Raw genomic sequence first — 24,992 nt, forward strand, 5'->3', positions numbered from 1 at the left:
GTCAGATCACTGAATATGTGAATCTTGTTCAGTGGGTCAACAGATCAGAGTCTATTATAGCGGAGCTGCTGAAGAGATCTTCCAGCCTCCCACCCCCCCTGGACACGTGGATTGCTAAGGTCGTGCAAACACCAATAGCTCACGAACACGATACGAATACAAAACACTAGATTGCTAACAAGAAACGCGGACTACCTATTGGTGCCCTCTGACTATTGCCAAGCCGTATAGGGGCTTCATAGTCTCGTATCTGATATAATTGGCAGGCTTATGTAGTTATCCAAACCCCCAGTAACTTCTCTCGGACGGTCATCCAATCGGACATAGTTAGATACATCCACTAACAAACAAAAAAGCCTCCCATGTGATTAACCAGTGAATGTCCCAGCACCACCCTTTGCGCAATCGCCCTCATCATTGGGGGAGCGGACAGGATCGACAGTGCTATCATCCCAAGGCGTGTATCCTTTGGCATTGCGGTCCGCAACGTCATCTCCCACCTCGTCCAGCCATGGCTTTTTGCGTGCCTCAGAATTATACTCTTCCTCGAGCGTAACTGCCCATGAAGCTTTGTCTTCTTCCATTGTTCGAGTTAGGGTCCCTTGCTGTAGCGTTGACTTATCTAAGGCTCGGAGGCACCTGTTGGTGTGTTTAGGGGTCTTGATTGGTGGTGGAGCCATTGAAGTGCGACTTACTTGAAAGTGTTCTGTAGCTTTGTGTGATCACAATCTTGGAGAGGTCACCGTTGGCTCTTCATCTTCTGAACGCTGACTAGAGGGTGCTTTTGCATCCTTTTATATATCCTACTTAGCGACCACGCTTCGATGACCATGAATGCGGCTGAATATGCATAATACATGACTACATGCGTGGGACCCGGTATGCCAAGGTCCAGCTATAATACTAGTTTACATGGACTTCTTCGCCCCAGAGGACGCCGATGGTCCCTCTCCCGGCCTCGAACGACACCAGGTGATCAAAGCGGGCTGCTTCCGCTTCCTTCTCAGACAAAGACGCGTCAGCCGCCATTAAGGCATGCTTGTGATTCGCTTCTAAGGCGTCTTTCCGCTCCCTGGCCTCTGCCAATAAAGCTTGGGCGGTTTGATGGTCCGCTTCACCTCTGTTGACCAGTTCCTGTAGAACCGACCCTAATGCATACCCCGCCCGAGCCTTGCATTCACTTGGCCAATAGACAGCCTCATGGAGGTCAACACATTTCTCCAGCCTTGCCCTAATAACGAGTGGGACTAACTCAGTACTGACTCTTGCTGGTAGGGTGGGGTTCCATTGGCACAGGTGAATGGGTGTAGATACATACCTAGCGTTTTTGAGGTCTCCTAGAGCGCGGTATGCAAGCCCACAGGCAAAATAACTATTCAGGGTGTGAGCCCGCTCGCCAAAGATCTCCATTCGCGCTTGGAGCACACTCTCATGTGCATCCAACGCATTCGCGTACTTGCCAGTGCAGTAGAGTATATTGGCACGGTGGAAGAGAAACGATTGGGTTGTTGCGGCGTGAACACCGACATTGGCTTCCATCAGTGTCGTAGCCCTCTCGATCAGCCGCATAGCCTCGTCTGGCTGCTTCTGGGCAAGCCTCACTATTGCCAGGTTCTTGAAATTTTCGGCAAAGTTGAAGAAAGCTGTTCCGTTCTCAGGGAGGTCCAGAGAGCACTTGATGCTAATAGATTCGTCGAGATAACCCTTAGCCTGGTTGTAACAGGCGTACTCGAGAAGGCTGCATGCGACATCATTGAAGGCATTCGCGAAAAGAAGCTTCTCATCCCGGGATGGTGGTATGTTCTGATTACGCAAATTCGCCATGTGACGTTTACGCAACGCGAGTGACTTCCTGCACCGGTCCAAGCCCTGCTGACGACCGGATATCCCGATTTCCTGGCTCAATACACCAAGAATAGTAGCCACCTTGGAATGTTCTATCAGATCATCCCATGTCTGAGTTTCGTAGATTTTTTCCGCCAGTTCTAGAGTAGCCACGCCTTTGTCGTAGAGAGCACGCTCCCACATATAGTTTCCGAGGTCTCCAAGCAGATGAACAAAATTTTGGCTGGGAGCCAGCGTCATCTCAGAGTCCGAGGGAGGGGCATTCTCGAACACATTCTGCAAATGTACAACGTGCGGCAGGCATGCCTCTTGCAGCTCCCAATTATGATTGCTAGGAGCCTGTATGGATGACTGACGTGGATACGCCCTCCGGACGATGTCGACGGCCTCCTCAAAAGCACTTTGTCGATCGTAGGGTGCTTTGTCAAGTAGATGAAGAAGGTGCAGTTGCAATGAACGGTGAATCGACCAGTATCCTTGATTGTCGACCATCTCGCGCTTGACTAACTGACGACTGTGGAGGGATCTTAGAAGTTGCTTCGACTTCAATTTCATCTCATGGTGGCCCGAATCACCAAACAGCATTGCTTCCGGGATGTGACTGGGAGAAAGCATGGAAACCACGTTGATGATTCGTCTAGCTTCAGGCGATAGCTCGTTCAATGCGACCTCCCAGACAGTCGGCAGCGCTCGTGAATACTGGTAGTGTGGATCTCGGCCCCCCTCCCAAATGATCTGAGACTCTTGTCGTTTTGTGTACATCTCGATAAATTCCTGTAGGGAGCAGTGGGTTTCCTGGATGTACCCTGCCATATGAGAAATAGCCACCGGTAGACCACCCAGCATCTCTGAGATCTGGCGTGCGGCCGATATCTCCTCAACTGCCATTGTCTGGTTCTCCAGCCGATGTAGCAGGCAGAGGAGAAGCTCTCCCCCCTGGGTCCGGTCCAGGACCTTGAGCTCCAAAGGTGGATGAGAGGAGATGTGCGAAATGTAGGAATGCTGGGTAGTGACCAGGATGCTGCCATGCGAGCCAGACGGCCAGTATGGTTTGGTGATGGCCCAGGTTTCGAAATTGTCATACACCAGCAACCAGCGCCGTGACGTTTCTTCAAGCCATCGTTTTGCCTTTGAGACCTCTATTGGCAAGCTCTGAGGCTCGGCCGGATCCCTGTCGGATTGGCCGGTCCTTCGAGCGATTGCAGCAAAATCTCGGGACAGCGTTGTCTCATCGGACGCATCCAGCCAGAAGATGTAGTCATATTCGGACTTGAACTGGTAGGTATATTGAATGGCAAATTGGGTCTTGCCCACCCCACCCATGCTATAGACAATACAAACGTTCCGGTGCTCCAGGCCATTTGGATTGGTCTTCAACTGCTTGTGAATGTCTTCCAGTTCTTTTGTACGACCGACGAAAATGGTGTTCTGGGAGTAAGGAACAATGAAAGGTTTCTGAGCGTAGTTTGACGTGGGAATAAGAGGAGACTGTTCCTGTATCTTGTTGACTTCCGTCACGACCTCCTCACAGACTCCCACGTGAGCTTCGCGTTCAAAGTTCCTCACAATCCCGTCAATATCCTGCTTTGCCTTTTGTAGGGTCTCCTTGATTGGCTTGAGGATTGTTCGATGGAGCTTCCCTAGAGACTATTTAGATAGTGCAAGAGTGAAGCAGTGGAATGAAGCGGAGGGGGACGATCATACACCAACGCCACTCATGATAAAATATAAAAGCATCCACGCAGACCCCAACGTACTTATCATACAGCTCCCGCAGGTAGATTCTCAGCTGCTGAGTTGATTTCAACATCTGAATATATCTCTCGAAGACAGGAAGGGCCATTGTCAAATCAGAGAGTAATTGGGCAAATGTTGACATTGTTGAGGTATAATTGAGAGCGTACTGTAGCATCAGATGTAGGTCTCAGTTTCCAAAAGCATTGCAAGAAAGATGTGCCAGGGTAACTCACGGTGATGAGGGCCTGTATGGTACCCCAAAGAAACCCAGCGGGGTTTGGAGACACCGACACCAGGGTCTTGATTGCCTCTGCGAATGAGTTGAGTCGTGTCAAAGGCCCTTCCAGTGCCTCGAACCATTGGTTGGACTTCCGAGAGTGAGCGGTATTTTTCAGACTACACAATGTTTGCTCAAAGTTATTTTGGTTTAAGCCCTGTATCACTTGGGCGAACTTTTTCCGTTTTCGGGATGATAGCCTGGTCAGATGCTTATCAACCAGGTCCTCCCACTCCTTGTCATCAGGAGCAGCACTCATAATGCCTCTTACGAACAGCGGGGCTGTCGAGCGCGAATAGATCTCTCAGTGTGGATCCTAGGGATCATTCCCCACTCGTTCCACATCGCTGGGTCTGGGGGGAAGGAGTTTTGGGGTTTGTTACCCCTGTCTATATCCGGCAGGCCATGTATATATCCTAAAAGCCTGGGGCGGTGCAATGGAAGCCATGACAGTTTTGGGCAAGCCTACCAGCCTGCCCAATGCGTTCGCCCATCATTAAGTTCATCCAGCTGAAACTCCGCCGAAAGGCCAAGCCGCCCTAAGAAAGGTTGAAGCCCCAAAAGCCAATCATCTCGGGAGTATCTCTCTCAGCTTGTCACTGTCGCATAGGAGTCTCCTGTCAGTGAGGCGAGGCTAAAATTGACAGGGGCTCATGAGCGATTCCCACCCTTGCCTCATGCGGCTCCCTCGGACTGGATGCACAGAGCATCTGCCACGTAAGCGGTATTCTCCGACGCATCTTCAAGGCGTCTGTTAGCATAGGGCCAATAAGGAGGCGGAAGGCTTGTTCCGCCATCAGACCTTCCCGTTCCCCCGCCATGACGCTGCTGAGATACCAAACTGACCCTTTCTACCCCCCAGCTCTAAACGCTAGTAACTACACCGCCTTCCTGACCGGCTGATCAGCGACAGCAAGGCATACAATCGTTTGCCCAAGGCACCCCCCGACTCTATCTTAGAGCCCTTTAATTGTAAACCTTCCCTTCGCTCGCCATTTTCTTCCCCTCCTCTTCTCCAACAACACTCACCAGGCGCTCGAGGACCCCCTTCAGTTTGCGCAGATCTTCAAGAGAAATGTAAGTGATGACATCACATGGCCATTCGAAAGTTGTGCACAGGGCTCGTGTACTCTCCCCCCCAAAAAACCCATTGATAACTGACGAACATGTCCAGGACACAAATCCTCAACACCCTCACTGGTGCCAGAGAAAGAATTCTTGCAGCCATCCCCTCCATCAACAAAATATGTGCCGTCTCCGGGGCTCCTGGTCTATCACTTGCGGTGGTACATGAAGGCCAAACCCTCTATGTCGGCCATATTGGTCACCGAGATGTACAATCTCAGCTTGCGCCAAATGATGAGACCAGATACAGTATGAACTCAATGACCAAGGCAATGGTGGCCGCCCTCGTGGGTATCGAGGTGGATCAAGGGAAGCTCGGTTGGGACGACAGGATCAAAGACCATCTGCCTCATTTCAAAAGTACGGTCCCGGAGGTGGAAAACTCGGCGACCATCTTGGATCTGCTTTCACATCGCTCAGGCATCACGAATTTCGATTCGATCTGGCTTGGCTCTCAGAATAACCCCCTGTTGGGAAATGATCAAACTCTCGCCGTCTTTGGGGTCCTCAAGCCTTTGCAGCCATTTCGAACATCCTTTTTCTACAATAACTGGGGCTACGAAGTGGTTGCCCTGGTCTTGCAAAAGGTCACGGGCAAGGATCTCGCAACTCTTCTTCGCGAAAATTTATTTGAGCCACTCCATCTGGACCGCACCAGCACTTCCTGGGATCCAGCGGATGACAACAACGCAGTCTCATACGGCGTGCTTAGCGATCTGTCCCCCGTTGAAGTTGATCGCCCGAAGATTGGCCGAGGTCAGATTATGGAAGCTGCGGGGGGCGTCAAGACCACCATAACCGATCTAATCGCCATTTACAAATCATACGTTTTCGCCATTAAGGATCAGTTTGATAATGGCACGGATTCTTCTCCGGGATCGCCTTTCAAGCAATGTCGTGTGATCGCAACGAATCATGCACGCATGCCCCAGCCTCGGCTTCGTGAGGAGGGCTACGCTGCCGGCTGGGCTAGAGCTCAGCTTCCTAACGAGTTAGGCCAGGTGTCTCTTAACCCATTGATCGGTCCAGAACCCATCGCGGGAAAGGGGTCGCCCTCCGAAATTATACTGTATCACCATGGAAGTATGCCCGGTAGCACCTCCTGTGTCCACCTGGTTCCTGAGACCCAGTCCACTGTCATTGTCCTCCAGAACAGCCTGTCAACCAACGATACCGCGGACCTCTGTGGCCAGGCCCTTCTTGAGGCCCTTCTTGGGACTCCACGGCGCAATGACTATGTAACGGTTGCATCAAATTACACTTCCATCGATCTCCGTCATATGGATAAAATAAAGCATCAGCTCGACTCGACGCGCGATGCGCTAACCCCACCCCAAGATTCCACGGCGTATGTGGGACATTACTATAACGGACTCGGCAATTTCTGTGTTGAAATATTCGAAGACGACGACGGCGCGATGAAGATGCGATGGCAAGGCCTTCCGATGGAAACATACATCCTGGAGCATCATCATGGTGATACCTTTACTTGGTGGATGCCGTATGACGAAGTCGCCCGTCGAGGCCGGTACATTATGGACTTTGCTGCGGAATACTACGTTCTGAGGTTTTCGAAGGGCAGTGACCATACTAGCATACAGATGAAAACACTCGAATGGGCATGGGACCCAGCGATGCCGCATACCCCCGAGGTGTTTACTCGAAGAACTTCATAAGTCGATACCCTTAGTATTAGTGACTTCCCGGTTGATTCTCGTATTGTCTGTAAATACAAAGACTCAGTACTTGTCGTCTGTATTTCCTGCGGTCTAGAGAAGATCACCACCAGTCACGGAGTATTTCCCCTGCTGGTTACATCTGCATTTTCAAATGGTCCTGGGGATTCTATCCCATCCCCGGCTCATCCACCGCAGTTACAATTCCTAGTCTCAATATGGTCTCTTTCGGGCTAGTTCCAGATAATATACGAAGCCGAGGAGTCTTTCCGCAAAAGGGGACAGCTCGTCACCCAGTCACAGCAACCAGTTGTACTTTTTTTGAACCAATCAGCTCAAGAACGAGGCGTTGATGTCATTAAAATCATGCAAAAAGTAACGCACACGTTACTGCACGAGATGAGGCCAATCATCACATTACCCCATGTGCCCTTCGAAATGGTGGGGGTAATCCCCAAAGCGGCTTGGTGTTCTCAAAACTGATTGGATCAGACGAAGGGACATTCGGAGAAAGACATGAAATACGAAAGAAGTGCTCCATCTGAGTGAGCGACAGCAATCGGTGCCAGGACTGGGTGGGATCTGCGTATAAGAACTAGCCACATTGACCCCCCGCTAACGCTAGTGTGATGCATTCCAGTCACGAGTAGTAGTTGGGGGGCGTAGGGCGGCTGAGCTAGGCAGAATGAGGGGATGACCCGACCCAACGAACCCGCAACAAACAATACACCTGACCAGAGGCTCAAGGCCTGATATCGCGGCTCTGAGCGAAGCCGCACCGCCTACCGCTTCCGGACGACCGCAAGAAATTCCTCTAGTCTTGGATGTTGTTTCATTTTTTTTTTTTGAACGTATCCGTATAATGGTGGTGGTAGATGTATCTACAGATCAAACCCCCAAGGATCGACCGGGGAAGTGGTGCACGGCTGTCAGCTTCAATCCACCTTCCAGTTTCCCTTGTTCTTCTGCACCAGACAACAAAGCTACCACCATGGTTTGTGGATCGGATACTCATAATATCTGCTCTTCTGGTTGCTGTGGCAGGCAACATAAGGGGATCAAGACCAGGGATGTATACATTCCCCATACTTTTGAACTAAGGGTCTATTAAGAGTCGTGGTTCCACTGAGTAACTAGAGGAAGAAGATCCTAATAACCCCCAGCTGCTGCAAGGATATGCTATATCCCTGTTGTCATATTTCTTGCCTTGACTATACCATCCTGTTCATTCTTCGAGGTAATGTTCGGAAAAATCAACATAATATCGTCTTCTTGGGAGGGGTGAAGGGAAGGGGGCGGCCATATTGTATCAGGAGCTAAAGAATTCCCTTTAGCTTTTCAACGTCCTGTATTATTGAAATATTTCTCCTAATCACTCGTGGAAGTAAATCCTTGTCAGAAGAACTGGCTGTAGCACCGTACAAAAGCATGGTGTCATTCTACAACATTCATTCATCAATGTCCTTGCTACTTACTTCCCGTGAATAGGCGCTGGAGATTGGCATAATTTAAGTAAATGGCTGGGGTGGGAGATCTAAATAGTAACATCTAACATTTTCCAGCGTCCCTTATTCAATTTTCTCGGCATTTGATGGTGCACGGCATGAAAAGACATTCTGTATGGAATCATCCGACATTTGGCCAAGCGCTATACATGAACCATTGCCTGACTTAATATGCTTCGCAGAGATAAGGTCTTTGAAAGTAGTCACCACTGCCAATCGAGTATTGTCTCCTACAGCGATGTCCTCATAGTAGTTTATCCGCTGTTTGTTGGCCGCCTTCTCTGCCTGCTTGCAGAACGTCAATAACGCTTCGGTGCCTCTGACCTCGTCCTGGAAAGTTCGGCTGTCAGAAGTTTGGTCCCTCTGCAGCGGTGCAAAATCGACCTTTTGTGCGGGGAATTGTTTATCGACCTCCGAAAGATATTGGTACAGACTTATTTTCCAGGACATAAGCTCTTTGTGGGCGGAATTGAACCCTTCTGCATTGATTAAGCTAGATTGGCTAGGCGGGATGGTGTATGGCCGGTGGAGCTCTCTGGTAGTGTGTTCGAAGTCTCCTAGCAGGCTACTCCGAGACTGATTCATGAAATCGAGGAATCGTTGACAGATGTCAAGGCCTTTTTGAGTGCATTGTTTTTCATCCTCCATCCTTTGGAGATCTGCTGCATGAATCTCTGTGGTCGGCGAGCCCTTGAGAGACGAGGACTCCAGCCTTGTTCGAATATCATCGAGATGATTTTCCAGGTCACACTGTGTGTTTTGAATGAGTTCTTTATACTCCTTAAGCACACCCTCTGTGATCTTTATAGTACGGCTAGTGAAAAATATTAGGTCCTTCAGAACAATACAAGGGTCTGTAGAGAAACTGACAGGTTTGCATATGCCAGGGCAATCGTAACGGTTGATTTATATCCGGCCAACATGTCCTTGAACCCAGAGATATCTTCTCCCATGTATCGTATCTTAAACCAATCTCTTTTGCTAACTCGTTCCTCAGTCGAATGTCGCGTATATCCGGCAATCAGCTTATTAAATTCGGAACAAGCATTGCCACACCTTTTAAGAGGCAACTGCAGGACTTGAAGGTCGACGTCAAACTTGCGAATTAACTCGTCCAGGGCCTGTAAGACGCCCTGGAGCTCCTGTAATTCATTTCGGAGTTCGCGAATGATCTTGTCCCGGCTTTGAAAACTTTTGATGGTCTGGTCGAGTAATATGGCTGCCTGAAGGGCCAAGGTCACAAAAGTCGTGATAGCAGAGGCCGCTCCAACTGCTTCGGCCATAGTAGAAATAATATATGTATGTGAAGATGGATCAATGTGTAAATACAATTAGCCCTTGAAGACCCAGCACAGGTACTTTGGAAAAGATATATATGTTGTTGCTCGGCTGAACACTTTAAGTTACAAAATGATTGTGCAATAAGCGATAAGTGATCCTGGCGCTACGGTCGACCATTCGTATAGCGAGAGGGTGCTGGTTTCAAATATAGGTCAATCCAGAGATGTTTAGCGTGTTCTATTATAAGAGATTGGATGATTTCCACACGGGGATAGGATAGTGAACCATCAATATATGGACCAAATAAATTACTGGAATGTAGGTGCGCGTCTAACGTCTAGAGGGGCCTGACCGTAGGTAAACTTTACACGACAGTTCGGCCTAAGATAGGACTTGTGATCGATAAATTGACGGGTTGCCAATATATGCCACGCCATGAAGATGTATGTAGACTCAGGTATTTCGTAATAGGTGACCTCTGCACCTTTCCACGCCTGGGATTGACCATAATAACCCCGCAGGATATAGCAAGACTAGGGATACCTTCCTCTGGTATTGTTTACCCCAGCCAAGAGCGACGATTTTTATTTCTAGCGCTAAAATAATGCCCCTGATAGGTGACCTTGTCGCTTAGGGACTATCAGTTAGCGACTCAGTTAGCGCAAGGGCGGCGCTACGAAAAACCTTAGTACAGAAATCCAAGATAGACTTTCTGGTTCTTCGGGTTAAGGATATTTAGGTTTTGGAAGGGCTGTTAAGAGCGACGAGACACCCACAAATAGGTTTGGGTGAGAACAATCCATACTAATGATGCTGTCTGTTTTTTTATTATTATATTTCTTATTAGTTTGCAGGACCTGTTCACTGAACTCAGGTGGAATACTTGGGTATGGGGTACGCTCGCTTCCCGAACATGTTGACTGACGCTAAAGTAGCGAAATAAGTTGGTGATATTTTTACTTTCTAGGGTAGATAAAAAGAACTAGTTGATTGGATCTTAGGCTTTCTACATTAGACCTTTGATTTCTGCTAATTCCAGTTCCAAAAGCTCTCATTTTGCTTGAATGGTAGGATGTTTTTACACGGCGCGGGAAACGCGCTAGTGAGTGTCGTTAGACTTTTGACCCACCTTGGTATTAGTAGTACTAGTGATTTTACTCCAGAAGAGGGGAATAACTCAATGGTATCAATAAAGTGCTTTGAGATAGCTACAGTGAAAGATATCAGAAAGATCCTTTTCAATAATACCACATCCTCGTGTGCATAATTCTGAAGTATTGGTTCTTTTCTACTTTTAAACGAGACTCTAGTATTCACTTTCCTTGATTTCAGAGGTAAAGCTATAGATAATACTAACTTAATGGCGTACTATTCCATCCTGCATTACATCAATACCCGTAGCGCTTACTGCTAGCCGCTACGGCCACTCAACCAAGGACACGTCAGCTCACGTAGTGAAGGAGCAAAGCATGTTCCTTATAGAGACATATCATAAGCGGTGACAAAGAACAACAGCCAAAAAGAAAATGCATGTTGAGGAGAGGAAGGATTCCGCTACATACATTTGCCTAGTGTAATCACTAGAATGGCGGACAGCTGAGGCGAAAACTATAGGAAAAAAGTTTAAAAAAAAAAATGATGGAAGATGCTAACCTCGAGTATGAGTGATAGAGCCTATGTTGATCTGAATGCTAGTACAGCCCAAAGTAGAAGGGCCAGCCTGCCGAATATGTATAGCTGAATCTGGGGCTCGAGTTTTATGTATACAAGGTATCTCATAGTTTCAACGCATTTTTCATGTCACCGCAACGTCTGATTCAGAGATCCATTCTCATCTTCAGTTTATCAGAGCCGACAATTTCATCCTTTCTCGTGACAAGCTCCTCCATATCCCCAATTGACACTAATGTACAGACCAGCAAGTCACCCTCGTCTGTCTCGAGCCAACCAGACGACAGTATTACCTGCCAGCTCGGGGGTATCATTGAGATATACATGATATGATTCAAGCATATGCAGAGACATGTCAGTGGCGAACCCCCCTGGATGGACAGTGTGTGCCACTATCCCCTTTGCACCATAGTCTGTCATGATAAATTCGGTGAATCTCATGAGGGCAAACTTCGATATCTGGTAGCTAGATGCTCCTGGGAGTGCGCAATGTGCTCCAACTGATCCAATATTGACAATAATCCTTTCGGCTTTCTCCAGCATCATTGGAAGTAACGCCCGAGTTAGAAGGTAAGGGCCGCGTACATTGACTCCCCAGGTCATCCACCAGTCCTTTACCTTGCTATCGGTGATTCCGACCCACTTTTCAAAGTGGCATGCGTTGTTTATATGGACATCAAGGCGGCGGAAAGTTCCCTTGGCTTTAAGGGCCGCAGCAGCCACAGACGCTTCGTCCGTCGCATCCAAGTTGATATTGAGAACACGTAGAGCAGTGTATCCCGCAGCTTCAGCTGACCGTTTGATCTCTTCTTCGACATTGTCTAGACAGGACCTAGCTCTGATTGCTATAGCTGCCACTTCAGACTTGGCATATGCGATTGATATTGCCCTACCAACACCTCTTGACGCCCCTGTAATGAAGATATGTTTGCTGTATGAGGTGGGATGGATCGTTGGATTGATGGCCGGGTAGGTATCATGGTGTATTGCTGATATGTAATAGAAGTCTACCCGCAAGCTGTTAGCTGCTACTGGAAGCAAAAGAAATCGGGATAGCTCAACCTAACTCAGACATGTTTTCTGGGCAATGCTTTGAAAGTACTATAACTTAGGGCTTAGGCGTAGGGAAAGTGAGAATAATTCGTAGTAAGCTGCTTCCTCGTAGCAACTTCTGGAGTACTTTTACATCGGTATAATTCATAGCGGGGGTGTTATCTAAAATTGTCTGGCCATCTCATTCCCCTCCACCAACACTCCGTGGCATAAACTGTGCATTTGAATCGGGGAACAAAATTAAAAAGGAATGCTTTGAAGAAAAAACCAACAAACATAACAGTGAAACAAAAAAGTGTAATGCATGTACTTCAAGACAAATGAAACAATCCTGCATTCCCTGGAGGGTGAGCACATCTTCGATGGTCCTCCACAGTTAACCAAATTCTCTAATGACCGATTTTGCACCCTCTCTCTATATATCTTTAGAAGAATCTCCTCAGGGGAACTTTGATGCGGTATCGGCGTATATCCCCCGTGAAATTTAGTGCTAACTACATTACAGAGTCGTCGAGGCAAATAGAAGTGCCTAAAAGAGGTTGTCTAACAGTCCAATCTACCCCAATCCAACTGGCTGATAATTGGCTGCTGTGGTACAAGCAGATAATCACCAAAGGCTGAAATCTTATTGCCACTTTCTGGCTTCTACAGTCTGAATTAAAATCAATCCTGTTGTCGGGGATCCATATTCGTCAACTGCACCGGGTGACCGCCCAGATTTTTATAGCTCAGTTAGATGTGACGAGCATACCTGTGATTGCTCTCCAGATTTCCCTTCTTTCTAGTGATTTGACTCACAGGCCTCGTTGCATCTGTAACACCGTGCAAGCCTCCCTGCCCTTCCAAGTACGTGCGACCTTCTGGGATATGGTACCTCTCAATGAGATAAGAGCAAGGGTATCCTACAGAAGTGCTACCTCTGCAGACCAATCGGACCATGTTCCTTGACCCTGACAGCATCGGAAGAGCGCGGTGTGCCCACAGGCCCTCGATCTCGATCCATAATTTACAACAAGTACACATGCTCTGTACATGTATCCATTGCTCAGTTGGTTTAGCGCACTTTACGATTTGTTCGCCGGGGAAGGGGCTTATCTTTTCTTATTGCCACTACCATTCAGGTGTCCAGCCATTTACACTATTCAAGTGAGGTTATATTGCGGATGGGAGTAGGTTAATCCTAGGCTGACCATTACGCCAGCAGATTGCACAACGTCTAAAGGCGTGACACAGGGCTATCGATGCAGCGACGTTGAAAAAAGTACTCGATGTAGTGTGGGACTAAGCGGCCGGAATCACAACAGTGACGCTATTCGTATTCATGTCTGAGTGGCTACTAACCCAGCAGTTATACCGTGCTAGTCAAGGTCAACTTTGTGACTATGGTACTATGTAATAGTTGGTCTAGACTACAATTGCCACCTGGGCTAACGAATGCGTTTGGCTTGGTCAAACCTTTTTGATATTCTGAATTCTTCAGAGTAACAGAGGAGTCGTCTGCAGAGCTCGACTGGTGGACAAAGGTCGGCTGTACAGTATCCAGTGTCATGCAGCTTTCCATTTACGTATAGTGTGCAGCTATGACTCCACTGTAGGTGGAGATAATGTATATCACCAAAGCCAAGATGTACAATGCTGAGAGTTTTATCGATCGTCTTAAAGTAATAATGAACGGCTGTATTACGAGTTATGAGCAGTTAGTCTTGATCTGACTTACGCAATGGCCATTTTCTTATATCAATGCCTTCTTCATTGAGCGATACAACCAGGTCGTCACAGTCATACTGCGTAATTATCCTAGAAAAGTCAAGGCATCCTCGCCACCGACAGACTAGTGAGCCACAGGCGTAAGACGAAACCTCAGTGGCTTCATACCCCAACTAAGATAGACCGACACATCCTTGTCCCAATCCACCGAGGCAGGGTCTAGCTCCCAGTCAAACTCCCATATAAAACGAGATAACAAAAGGCGCAGCTCCAACCTGGCAAGGTTCTGCCCGATGCAATTCCGCGGCCCGACGCTGAACACCTGCATTGCAGCGCGACGATCATCCTCGTACTTCGGATCACCCAACCACCTCTCGGGGATATATTCCTGGGGATCCTTGAAGTTGAAGCTCGAGTTATTCGTAGCGAAATGGCACATGCCGACGTGCGTGCCGCCCGGAATCCAGTTTCCGGCGATATAGGCCCCCTCCTTTGGGACACGGCGGGTAAACACGCCTGGTGCGGGAGGGAGTTTTCGCATCGCTTCAGTGAAGCACGCCGGTAGATATTTGAGCTGGTTGACGCTGATGGCATTAATCTCGTCTGCACTGGAGAAGGAGCTTCGGACCTCCTTGGCCACCTTTACTTTTGCTTCGGGGTTTTGGGTCAGATAGTACAACGTGGAACTAAGGGCAGCAGTCGTGGTTTCACTACCGGCTACGACAAGTACAGCGCAGTTACCGTCGATCTCATACCTTTCGAGATTGTGCTTTGGATCTATTATATTCGAGGATAGGTCGGTGTAGTCGACTTTCTTTTCCATTCGACGTTGAACATTCTCAGATGTGAGTTTTTGATGGTTCCTGAATGCTTCCCGGTAGGACTTTGGGATCAATCGCATGAAGAGTTTGAATAGTAATGGATAGTATCCTAGTGCCTGAATAAAGCTTCTGAACTTGATCGACTGAGTGACCATGAGTATCCACGAGTGGAACCGCGCGTTCTCCAGACATTTGAAAGATTCGCCAAAGGTAAGCTCTCCAATCAGGTCAAAAGTGAAGAACTAGAAAGAGTAAGCAGGGCCATGCCATTGATCCTTGAGATAAGAAGAGAGAGAGGGTTAGATAACCCACATTGAACCACGATGTCATCTCCGGTGCAACGCCACTTGCTGCCTCGGCATGAAGCTGTTTGATTAACACGTCGACCTTCTGCTGTATCAAAGGCTCCTGCTCCCGTAAGGCACCTTCCGAGAACCCTTTCGAGAGTAGACGTCGATACCGGCGATGAAGGTCGTGCCCTGCTTCGGCGATCGTAGGAGCTCCTCCTAGGCCTTGGTATAATGGTGTATCTTTGCTCATCTCCGGCTCGCCATGCCGAACGTTGTAGATGTCGTTCCAGGCCTGGCTTGACGTGAAAAGGACTTCGTTAGGGGCCACTCGCACTACTGCTCCGTACTTTTCATGTGTCTGGTGGAGAAACTCGACCAGCCTGCCGGAAAGTAGGCGAGAGGAATACAGTAGGCGGGTCATGGCTGCCACTTTCGGTCCGGGGTATTTTGCAAGCGGATGAAATGTAATGTTGTAGACTGCGTAAATAGCATAGTGCTAAAGCGGAGTCAGTCGATGCCATGTGAACAGCTGATGGGGTGTAGCCATCAGGAGTGCTTCATCAACGGAAGACTAAGGTGATAAAGAATACGTACCAACACTAGAAGCATCGATATGGATAATATGATACCCCAGATAGGAAGTCCATGGACTTGTTGAATGATATCGCTGGTAACCCATGGAAGCTGGGGAAATCCTGTACTCGAAGCCATCTTTGTGGATTAATCGATACAGAAGATCAAAAGAAGTATGACATGAGTAAACATCTCTGACTTGAGCAGTGACTGGTGTGTATGCGAGTACTTATACATTCGCCACGTGCAATTCAAGGTAAGCTCTGCATCGAAGTCACGGTGATTTTGTAGTAACATGCATCCTGCGGTATATTGAAAGCACAAGGCTGCGAACATTGACTCATGCATGAACAACCCTTCAATAGGAACCATGGGATCCATAAGATTCTTATGCGTCCTACAGTTCAGATGACCAGGAAGGACTAGGATGGGGGTACCTTATTTGCGTCCATTCTAAGTTCCAGCGGCACTTCAATTAATGAACTGTTTCAGGGAGATGATAGTTTCGCATACTTGCCAGGGGTTATGTAAGATATAAGGTAGCCCTCGTATCCAGCAAATATTCGCAGTTATACACTGATTCTGTTTATGTCCATTCCAAGGTCGTCTGACATGCATATTTTAGACCATTTGAGGTACCACATGAGGCTACGGATACCGATAGTACGACAGCCTTGCAGCGGGGAGGCCAGTCTAGGTAAAGACTCAGCGCTTCAGCCCTCCCTTCCAAGAAGAAGAAAACAACGAAACAAGACCTCTTCTAAACAAATGTATAACCATCTCATTCTGTAGCACTACCTCCCTTTGCCACAAAAACGCAATAGCGTTATGGGTCTACTTACCATACAACAACATCTATTACCCAATAATTGCCTGACATCTGATTACTTAGCACTATACACATTTGAATACATGGTAAGCAAATCAATAAGTGTATTCCCTTCCTTTCACAAGAGTAGGTACTAAGTGAATCAAGTCCCGATCAATGGACGGTTGCATTGTAAATAGCTGCCCGGATAATATAACCAAGCCGAGTGCTGTTCTGGCTATCCAGAGCGAGCAATTCCGGCTATTCTCCGGGGATGCGGTTTGCAACTTGAAACCGCTACTACTAGAGTGCAGGGATGAAAATCCGAATGCCTTTCCAAGCTAAAGGCCGAAGGGTGGTGGAGCCGAACACGATTTGTGCTCAGATTAATTTATATGGCCCGCGCTCCAGACCGGCCTTGAGGGTCCACAAGGTGCGTCCAAGCAGACTATGGCGGGGCGCCCTAAGATAATGGTGTATAGGCAATGATACCGTGCCACATCCCACTGCTAGAGAGGATTGGCCTGTGCAGGGATTATTCCAGCTAAAAGGTACCTTTTTCGTCTACAAGAACAGGGGTTCCTCGCAGCGTGCTGGCGCAGCCTCTTCCGCCGTGTTCTCTACATCACTTTGGTTTTCGCATGACAATGGAGAAGCCAGATATTGAGCCCCGGGTCGCAGAATCCTTGAGCAGCAACTTTGACCCAGCCTTGGAGAAGAAGCTGCTACGGAAGTTGGACTGGCGGATCATCCCTGCGCTATGGTTTCTGTTCCTCGTGTCGTTCATGGACCGATCGAATATCGGGTGAGTTATCCGCTCCTGCTCGAAATTATCTGCTATTCCAGAATTAACGTTGTCGTTTCACTTTAGAAATGCCAAAATCGCTGGAATGGTCAAAGAGCTACATATGGTCGGAAATGATTATAATGTCGCCGTTACCATGTTCACTGTCGCATACGTGATTTTCGGAGTGCCCGCCAATCTGCTGGTCAAGAAATTCGGTCCCAGAATGCTGGTCATTTACATGTTCACCTGGGGTGGGATTACATTCCTTTGCTTTAACCGGGAGGATGCTAACTGGAAATCGCGTGGTAGGGCTGTTTGTGATGGGTCAGGGTTTGACCAAGACTGCGACAGGGCTGATCGCCTGTCGATTTTTTATGGGAGTGTGTGAGGCAGGGTTTGTTCCTGGTTCGTGGCAGTTCGAGAAAAACCATCAGATAAATGGATACTGATGAAAGGCCCTTATTAGGCTGCGCATATCTGATCGGGAGTTACTATAAGCGGGATGAGTTTCTGCGCCGCTATGCAATTTTCTTCAGTGCCAATATGGCAGCAGGCGCGATCAATGGAGTTAGTTTCTACTTGATGGTACCCGCTCAGGCTACTGCTGACTCGATATACAGCTTTTCTCGAGTCTCTTGACCGGATTGAACCTCAGCGGATACGCAGGGTGGCGATGGTAGGCTTTCTACCCATGTTGAACCATGACGTCTGTCTGACTGTCTAGGCTCTTCTTGATCGAAGCCATCATTACCATGGGCATTAGCATCATTTGCTATTGGATTATCGTACCTTTCCCCGAAGACGCGAATTTCTTGACCCCCGAGGAGAAAGCGCTACTGCTGGCTCGTCTGGAGGCCGATGGTGGTGGCGTCCGCAACGACCCTATTTCCTTGAAACGGGTGTTCAGTATGGCGGCCGACTGGAAGATCTGGATCTGGTAAGTTCCCTTCTTCTCTCGCCATGTTTCCAAGTCTCGATCAACTGACCTGTGCGACAGCGTGCTGGCCTACATCGGTGCCGAAGAAAGCGCCAGTTCTCTTGTGGCATTCCAGCCCACTATCCTCAGGGACCTTGGCTGGACTGCCCGCTCCGCACAAGCGCACGGCATTCCTATCTATGCGGTCGCATTTGTGCTGACCCTTTCCAGCGCCTGGTTGAGTGATCACCTCCGACACCGCTTCCTATTCACTCTCTTCGGCTCGGTTCTGATCATTATCGGATGGAGTGTTCAGCTGGCGCACTATCTGCCCGCGGCTGTCCGCTACATGGGCATGTTCTTTGTGGCTTCCGGTGCCTTCATCATGATGTCCATCACGGTGGTATGGTTGTGCGTTAATCTCGGCAAGGGAGTCAAGCGCAGTGTGGGTATGGGCCTGCTTCCAGCGTTTGGCAATTGCGGTGCCTTTGTGTCCGGGAACGTCTTTATCACCAGCCAGTCCCCCAAATATCCGGTCGGATTCGGTGTTGGATTAGGCTTTGCAGTCATGGCCGGAGTGGCGAGCACTGTGTACTATTTCGGTTTGCGCGCGGAGAACCGCCGTCGCGACAGCCAGCCCGAGAAGGAGTGGACACCGGAAAGTGCTCAGGATCTCGGAGATGCACACCCAGATTTTCGGTTTCAGCTATAAGAGATGCTTGGATCGCATGAGGGCGCATTGTACCGATACTGGCCCGCGCTAAGTGGGCGGCTTTCATTTAATTTAATTCACAGTACGGGATACTCCGGTGGTTCTACAAACATTACGTACCTATTTACAGCGTAGTATTTTATGTCTCGTCGGAGTGTGTAGCTCGTGTAGCGCAATTTGTTTAGTCTCACATTAGCCCTTAGTGCGGATGTTCCACCCAACCCTCGCAAGCCTTTCCATATGCTTAGCTATGACAAGGTTTGGTCGGCCTCAAAGAATAACAGCTGAAAGCCCCGATTGGCCAATTGAGGAAGTATTTCGCAGCCTATTGGTCCGGGGAATCGATCAAGATTCCACTCTGTGTGGATCCTTTCCACCAGGAACGGACCGGAATCCAAACTAAAAGCGTAAATGATCCACGCCCCTACTCCTGCGCAATAAGACCGTTCTATAACCAGGCCCCAGTCCCTCAGACCGTGACACCACGAATCATGTCCAAATCCCTGCTCAATTACGAAGGTGGATGGTTTCTAGACATTCCTGTGGGCTTGTGGGTTACGACCAGTGTGCCAAGAACCTCGATTTCCTACCAACCAGTGGAAATTGCTTTTTCAATTACCATGGACCAGGTCTCCCCAAGGATCATATGTGCAGGGATGGAACATACCAGCCATCGACTGATCTGGAGGCTATACCGGAATCTCGGTTTAGCGGCTCCTGCAGCATGGTTTGCCTACGGAAAGAGCCTATCGAGTGCACAGGGTGTGGCCAGGCCTAATACTACATGTATTGTCAAGTAGTACTGCGTATAAGGAGCAGAACTCCTTCCACAAGACCCGGATCATGATCGTTTTTGAGACTTTTTCCGTCCAGCCGGCTGACGATTACATTCCTTAGTCCTCTTTCACTCTCATTTCTTCTTTCCTTTTTGTCTGATGATTTGTTTCTTTTCGTTCGTCCTTTCATTGTACTTGGCACTGTGACGGCTGTACGAGGAAAGCAATGGTGTTGGATCCCTCCGATGTCCCAAATAAAGGTCCCCTATTTGTCAAGGTGACCGCTATCTTGACGGTGATCGCCTTCATATTAGTGGCCTACCGAATACTATGGAAGGTTTACATGAAAAGCAAAATCGCCGCCGATGATGCGATCATCTCTTTCTCCATGGTACATCGTGCGTTGGCTATTGATTTGCACTTGAACTAACAAAGGAAACAGGTTATACAGATTGTAAATACGGTCATGGGGGACTTGGGTATGCTCTCTGTCTGATCGATGATACGTCTATAATGTCTAAATATGGCCGCCATTTTAGCATGTCACTACGCCTTCGGTCGCCACCGCGCCGACGTGGTTCGAACAGGAGGCAACCGGGTCCTCGCATTGAAGGTGAGATTCCTCCAGATGACACTAAGTAGTAAAACTAACCTTGGATGACCGGGTAGTTCTTCTGGCTCTTCCAGATCTTCTACAAGCTCGTCCTATGTCTCAACAAGCTATCCTTCCTCGCATTCTACCTTCGTCTCTTCCCAACCCCCAAATTCCGTCTTATCTGCTGGATCACCATCGCTCTGGTCCTATCCAGTACCTTCGGATTCGTAATCGCCACCATCTTCCAATGCATCCCCGTCCACGCGAGCTGGCACAAGGACATTCCCAAAAAATGCGTCAAAAACGCTGAATTCCGCTGGTCCTGGGCGGGCTACAACACCATCATGGACATCTGGGTGTGCCTAATGCCCATTCCCGTCCTAGCACGGCTACACCTTGACCGTTTCCGCAAAATCGGGGTGATGCTCGTCTTCTGCATGGGCCTCTTCGTTTGCATAACCAGTATTGTTCGCATGTGGGCCATGGCTGAAAGCACAAAAACGAACGACCCAACCTGGGGATCGTTCGATGCGCTGATGTGGAGTGCTATCGAGGCCAGTACGGGGATTATTTGTGCTTGTCTACCATTTTTGAAGCATCCGATCCAGAGGGCTATTCCTAGTTGGTTTGTTTCCCTGTCGAATGGCTCGAGGAAGACGAGGCCGAGTTACCGGATGAGTCGGCTCGGGTCGCAGTCTGGAATTCGGACGGGCGGGCAGAGGGATGAGGATTATTATGAAGAGGCTGATTCTGAGAGTATGGGCAGTCAGGGTCCCATTGCCAAGAATCAGATCGTTATGAAGACGGATATTGTCATGCGTACTGAACGGGCTTATTCGTGATATGAATCTACACTGTTTTTTTTTTAGAGAGAGAATCGATATCAAATTAAATGTATACATTTACGGAGCACGGTCATGGTCATGTTCATAATGCCACGGCGTATTACCACCTTTCAAGGCTTCGCAAGGCTTCTTTTTTCTTAATTTTTCTCGCTCTCGGTGCCTCTGTGGATCATGACCCACTCCCGGCGCGCCCTAAATTAGCTTAATTCCACTGACAGGGATCCTGGCCGAGTACGAGGACCGAGAATGAAACATTAATTAAGTGCTCATGGCGTGATATCCCTAGTCAGGTAGTACTCCGGTGGACTTCCGAATATTGATTGCTTTCCTCCCGCCTGTCGATTAATCCCTGTTACTGAAACGGTACACACTCTGACAACCCTAACACTTCCAATGACTGGCATAAAGCAACGGAGTTAAGGGATTGTCACAATAACCCTCATCTAAGTCCACTCTCAGTAATAACTGCAACATGGCCCAGGAACACACCGTGGAAAGTACTATTGTGGCGGACGCCTTTCTAGAGGCCTTGGCGGAGGTACAGCTTATCCCTCGTTTTCTTTGGGGAATGAATAGAATCTAAATCATGACAGGCTGGAGTCGACTACCTCTTCACCGTACTTGGCTCCGATCACCCTAGTATCATTGAAGCCTATATCCGCCGTCAAAATGACCCCACCCGTCAGTATCCCAAGATGATACTGTTCCAGCACGAGGTCAGTGAACCGTTTCGTCCACCAGGATCAGCACATGGAACCCCACTGATCGATCACTCAGTTCGTGGCTATGTCAGCTGCAGATGGCTACGCTAGGATCAGTCACAAACCGGCATGTGTGATCGCCCACGTGGACGTGGGGACTGCTGCTCTGGGTCAGGGCCTGCACAATGCATCTAGCGGACGTGCCCCTGTCGTAATCTTCGCCGGTGTCGCCCCATCCACGCTGCTGGGTGAGGTTCCAGGTTCTCGTTCAGAGCATGTCCAATGGTACCAAGATATTCGCGACCAGGCAGCCATCGTGGCACCCTATAGCCGCTTTAGCGCGGAGATCAAGTCTCCGTACAATGTTGGGACCGTGGTGCATCGTGCTGTCCTAATGGCCACGACCGGCTCCCCAGGTCCGGTATATCTCACTGCCACTCGGGAGATCCTAGCTACTCCCATCCCCTCTGTGGAGCCCCGGCCAAAGCCCGTTCCTTCCTGTCACTTGGGATCCTTGTCTCCCGAAGCAGTGGAAGCTATCGGTAATACACTGCTGGACGCAAAAGCCCCTCTTGTAATCACAGGCTACCTAGGTCGAAGCCACCGCGCAGTCGAACAGCTAATCACTCTAGCGGACACGGTGCAAGGCCTCCGAGTCTTCGACTCCGAGCTCCGCGAGGTCTGCTTCCCGGCAACTCACCCAGCCTACCTAACCCGTGGCACAGGCGCCGCGCCAGCCATCCAATCTGCCGACGTAATCCTAGTCCTAGACGCCGACGTCCCCTGGATCCCACGTCGAGTGCACCCCTCCTCAAGCGCAACAATCTACCACATCGACCTCGACCCGCGCAAAGAACGCATGAACATGTTCGACATCGGCGCCTCCGCCACCTTCCACGCCGACACAGCATCAGCTCTAGCCCAACTCAACACCTACATAACCAGCTCCCCACGACTCCCAGCCCTGCAGGAATCCTGGACCGCCCGAGCCCAGGATCTTCTAACTGCCCATAAGGAAGGGAAAGCCCGCATCGACGCCCGTGCCACAACACCACTCTCCACCCCCGACGAACCCTGCACCGTCGACTACCTATGTAGCCGCATCCGCGCCTCCGTCCCGGCGGATACAATCTACATCACAGACTCAGTCACCAACCAAGTCCCCATGACCGAACAACTCCAACTCACCCGTCCCGGATCACATCTCACAAAAGGCGGCAGCGGACTAGGCTGGTCCGGCGGCGCGGCTATCGGCGTTTCACTCGCGACAGCCCGGTACGATATCTCTAATCGTCCTAATTTACAGCTTAACGAAACCACCAAAGTCCCTTTCATCTGTAACATCGTCGGCGACGGGAGCTTTGTTTTCTCCGTGCCGACGGCAGTTTACTGGGCTGCGCATCGATATCAGACCCCTTTCTTGACTGTTATCTTGAATAACGGGGGGTGGAATGCTACGAGACAGTGTTTGGCCGATGTGCATCCTAGCGGTGTGGCGGCGGGATTGTCAAATAGTGACCTTGGTATCTCGCTGGTGGAGGATGGCCCGGATTATGGAGAAGTGGCGAGGGCGGCTGCGAATGGGAATTTGTGGACGAAGAGGGTGCGCAGTGTGCGGGAGTTGGATGAGGTGCTGAGGGAGGGGATTAGGGTTGTGGTTCAAGAGCGGAAATCGGTTGTTTTGGATGTTGTTATTAGGTAGAGAACACATTTCTGGACTGGCTAAATTGTTTCTCAAGCTGGGTTAATAACCTAAGATACACTCCTCCCTGGCTTTCGCATCATGCAGACCAAATTCACCCAGTCACCATCGTTCCCTCCCCTACCTGTAAATCTACCAGCGTCGAAATGTATAACACTCTCGTCTTCCAGGGAAGATATCTCTTCAAATCCCTTTCTCTTGTATACTGGGTATCCCTTTTTCGACGACTCGACATAGCACTCAATCCCAAGCCTATCAGCAAAATGGCAACCCCACTGCGTTAAGAGAGAAGCTGCTCCCCGACGCTCATAACGAGAGTCCGTAGCTAGCAATGCCAGTACTACGTTGGCCATCAGTATGCAACCCTTGGAGAAACAGCAGTGCACAGAACTTACAACAATGCTCCCTCCCTTCCTCTCCAAAGAACGCTCTCCGTTTCTCCATTAATTTGCCCTTACAAAACCGAAAGCCATCCTCGTTTGCTCCCAGCGGAATTTTCATACCCTCATCCGTCCTCACAGAAGCGCGCCATTCCTTCAATCCCTCTGCCCCATGGTAAACATGCCACTTGGCGAACGCAATCATCTCACCGGAGTCGTCGTCAACGGCTTTCAGAAAATAGCAGGTGGGGTCTTTATCCCAGTTATGCAAGACTCGGGATATTTTGTTGGTCCTGCATGGTGATGCCGACACCTCTTCCGGGGTCCCGTCTATATTCGGTACGTCTCCAGTACTGCGGAAAAAGGCACTGGCTCCCATTGCCCTTTGTTGGATGTCAACCATACGTGGGATATCGACTTGGGTGATGGGTTCTATGTGTATTGGCATCTTGTTCGTCTATCTTCTTGGGGGGGTGCTTATTGTTCGTCACGGTGATGTGTATTCGTCTTGCGGGGGTATTGATTAGGGTGATATTGCTGCACAGGAAAATAGAAGAAAACGTACTTTTCTAGTCTCTACGAAAGGCTTGCCTTGGTTAGCATCTTTCCATTATATGTGCTTTCGTATCTGCATGTCGGTGTTTCCAGCCAATGATGTCGTACTTGACATGACTCACAGCGAGCCGATTCGTCGACTTCTTCGTCTTGGCTGAATCTGACCTTGAGAAAAAAAAACTCTGAAGTAATATATCATGAAAGGGTGCATCGTCGAGCATTTAATGAGCTTGGTTTGAGCATTTGGGCTTGGAAGGTGTTGATTTGGGAGTTAAAAATTAAGGTGTGTAGGGATAGCCACTAGTAGCAATATATATCTTAGTGTATTGAGTGAATACCAATTCATGTCAATTTGCATATCATTATATTCTTGAGTAGACAAGCCAGATACGATCTGTTCTTGGCAAAGCGGACCTAGCTTATTATGAATACAAATACAATTTCCCTGTAACCCACGATTTCTTCGACCTCACTTCAAGATTACTGCAATATTGAAGAATGCAAATTGAAAAGGTTGATTGTTGGAACATGTGCCTTATAAATCAATAACTAGAGCAAGCAATCACCAATTCAAGGTGCTGTAGTATAGTGGTCAGTACGGTTCGTTGTGGTCCTATGGGACATTCCCGAACAGACCTGGGTTCGATTCCCAGC

The 24,992-nt window shown here is 48.9% G+C and overlaps 9 protein-coding genes and 1 pseudogene across 10 annotated transcripts; 6 read left to right on the forward strand and 4 right to left on the reverse strand.

The window, feature by feature from the left end:
- Window positions 1–368: 368 nt before the first annotated feature.
- BDV38DRAFT_283736 (uncharacterized protein) lies at window positions 369–4,118 on the reverse strand (the record flags this gene model as incomplete). Its single annotated transcript, XM_032060095.1, has 6 exons — window positions 369–639; window positions 696–706; window positions 913–1,231; window positions 1,319–3,485; window positions 3,550–3,748; window positions 3,816–4,118. The coding sequence occupies 6 exons, from the start codon at window positions 4,116–4,118 to the stop codon at window positions 369–371; spliced, it is 3,270 nt and encodes a 1,089-aa protein (XP_031912861.1).
- Window positions 4,119–4,852: 734 nt separating this feature from the next.
- On the forward strand, window positions 4,853–6,769 carry BDV38DRAFT_109105 (beta-lactamase/transpeptidase-like protein). The gene has a single exon (XM_032050946.1). The coding sequence runs from the start codon at window positions 5,026–5,028 to the stop codon at window positions 6,658–6,660; it is 1,635 nt and encodes a 544-aa protein (XP_031912862.1). The 5' UTR covers window positions 4,853–5,025; the 3' UTR covers window positions 6,661–6,769.
- Window positions 6,770–7,480: 711 nt separating this feature from the next.
- Window positions 7,481–7,771, forward strand: BDV38DRAFT_249157 (uncharacterized protein; the record flags this gene model as incomplete). Its single annotated transcript, XM_032054808.1, has 1 exon — window positions 7,481–7,771. A coding segment is annotated over one exon (291 nt), but the record flags the coding sequence as incomplete, so codon positions are not given.
- A 457-nt stretch (window positions 7,772–8,228) lies between these two features.
- Window positions 8,229–9,448, reverse strand: BDV38DRAFT_283738 (uncharacterized protein; the record flags this gene model as incomplete). The annotated part of the gene is made up of 2 exons (XM_032060096.1): window positions 8,229–8,979; window positions 9,036–9,448. The coding sequence occupies 2 exons, from the start codon at window positions 9,446–9,448 to the stop codon at window positions 8,229–8,231; spliced, it is 1,164 nt and encodes a 387-aa protein (XP_031912864.1).
- Window positions 9,449–14,001: 4,553 nt separating this feature from the next.
- On the reverse strand, window positions 14,002–15,699 carry BDV38DRAFT_293747 (cytochrome P450; the record flags this gene model as incomplete). The annotated part of the gene is made up of 3 exons (XM_032062321.1): window positions 14,002–14,940; window positions 15,011–15,484; window positions 15,583–15,699. The coding sequence occupies 3 exons, from the start codon at window positions 15,697–15,699 to the stop codon at window positions 14,002–14,004; spliced, it is 1,530 nt and encodes a 509-aa protein (XP_031912865.1).
- Window positions 15,700–17,016: 1,317 nt separating this feature from the next.
- On the forward strand, window positions 17,017–18,853 carry BDV38DRAFT_293748 (major facilitator superfamily domain-containing protein; the record flags this gene model as incomplete). Its single annotated transcript, XM_032062322.1, has 7 exons — window positions 17,017–17,174; window positions 17,241–17,407; window positions 17,466–17,561; window positions 17,623–17,723; window positions 17,777–17,832; window positions 17,881–18,093; window positions 18,154–18,853. The coding sequence occupies 7 exons, from the start codon at window positions 17,017–17,019 to the stop codon at window positions 18,782–18,784; spliced, it is 1,422 nt and encodes a 473-aa protein (XP_031912866.1). The 3' UTR covers window positions 18,785–18,853.
- Window positions 18,854–19,393: 540 nt separating this feature from the next.
- On the forward strand, window positions 19,394–21,009 carry BDV38DRAFT_249161 (uncharacterized protein). Its single transcript, XM_032054809.1, has 4 exons — window positions 19,394–19,951; window positions 20,003–20,039; window positions 20,100–20,173; window positions 20,230–21,009. The coding sequence occupies exons 1-4, from the start codon at window positions 19,787–19,789 to the stop codon at window positions 20,995–20,997; spliced, it is 1,044 nt and encodes a 347-aa protein (XP_031912867.1). The 5' UTR covers window positions 19,394–19,786; the 3' UTR covers window positions 20,998–21,009.
- Window positions 21,010–21,339: 330 nt separating this feature from the next.
- Window positions 21,340–23,556, forward strand: BDV38DRAFT_109126 (thiamine diphosphate-binding protein). The gene is made up of 3 exons (XM_032050947.1): window positions 21,340–21,538; window positions 21,594–21,716; window positions 21,778–23,556. The coding sequence occupies exons 1-3, from the start codon at window positions 21,473–21,475 to the stop codon at window positions 23,401–23,403; spliced, it is 1,815 nt and encodes a 604-aa protein (XP_031912868.1). The 5' UTR covers window positions 21,340–21,472; the 3' UTR covers window positions 23,404–23,556.
- On the reverse strand, window positions 23,454–24,231 carry BDV38DRAFT_283743 (uncharacterized protein; the record flags this gene model as incomplete). Its single annotated transcript, XM_032060097.1, has 2 exons — window positions 23,454–23,743; window positions 23,799–24,231. The coding sequence occupies 2 exons, from the start codon at window positions 24,229–24,231 to the stop codon at window positions 23,454–23,456; spliced, it is 723 nt and encodes a 240-aa protein (XP_031912869.1).
- Window positions 24,232–24,918: 687 nt separating this feature from the next.
- On the forward strand, window positions 24,919–24,992 carry BDV38DRAFT_t147 (annotated as a pseudogene). Its single transcript has one exon. The product of its transcript is annotated as a tRNA-OTHER (tRNA).

The sequence above is a fragment of the Aspergillus pseudotamarii genome (genome assembly GCF_009193445.1).
Source record: "Aspergillus pseudotamarii strain CBS 117625 unplaced genomic scaffold BDV38scaffold_32, whole genome shotgun sequence".
NCBI lineage: Eukaryota > Fungi > Ascomycota > Eurotiomycetes > Eurotiales > Aspergillaceae > Aspergillus > Aspergillus pseudotamarii.

What these genes read in the sequence shown, in the direction of transcription:
- BDV38DRAFT_109105 (XM_032050946.1), top strand. Translation starts at nt 5,026, where the DNA reads ATGTCCAGGACACAAATCCTCAACACCCTCACTGGTGCCAGAGAAAGA.
- BDV38DRAFT_249161 (XM_032054809.1), top strand. Translation starts at nt 19,787, where the DNA reads ATGGTGTTGGATCCCTCCGATGTCCCAAATAAAGGTCCCCTATTTGTC. An exon ending in TACGGTCATGGGGGACTTGG is followed by an intron (nt 20,040 to 20,099) that starts GTATGCTCTCTG and finishes CCGCCATTTTAG; the next exon opens with CATGTCACTACGCCTTCGGT. An exon ending in ACCGGGTCCTCGCATTGAAG is followed by an intron (nt 20,174 to 20,229) that starts GTGAGATTCCTC and finishes ATGACCGGGTAG; the next exon opens with TTCTTCTGGCTCTTCCAGAT.
- BDV38DRAFT_109126 (XM_032050947.1), top strand. Translation starts at nt 21,473, where the DNA reads ATGGCCCAGGAACACACCGTGGAAAGTACTATTGTGGCGGACGCCTTT. An exon ending in TTCTAGAGGCCTTGGCGGAG is followed by an intron (nt 21,539 to 21,593) that starts GTACAGCTTATC and finishes AAATCATGACAG; the next exon opens with GCTGGAGTCGACTACCTCTT. An exon ending in TGATACTGTTCCAGCACGAG is followed by an intron (nt 21,717 to 21,777) that starts GTCAGTGAACCG and finishes TCGATCACTCAG; the next exon opens with TTCGTGGCTATGTCAGCTGC.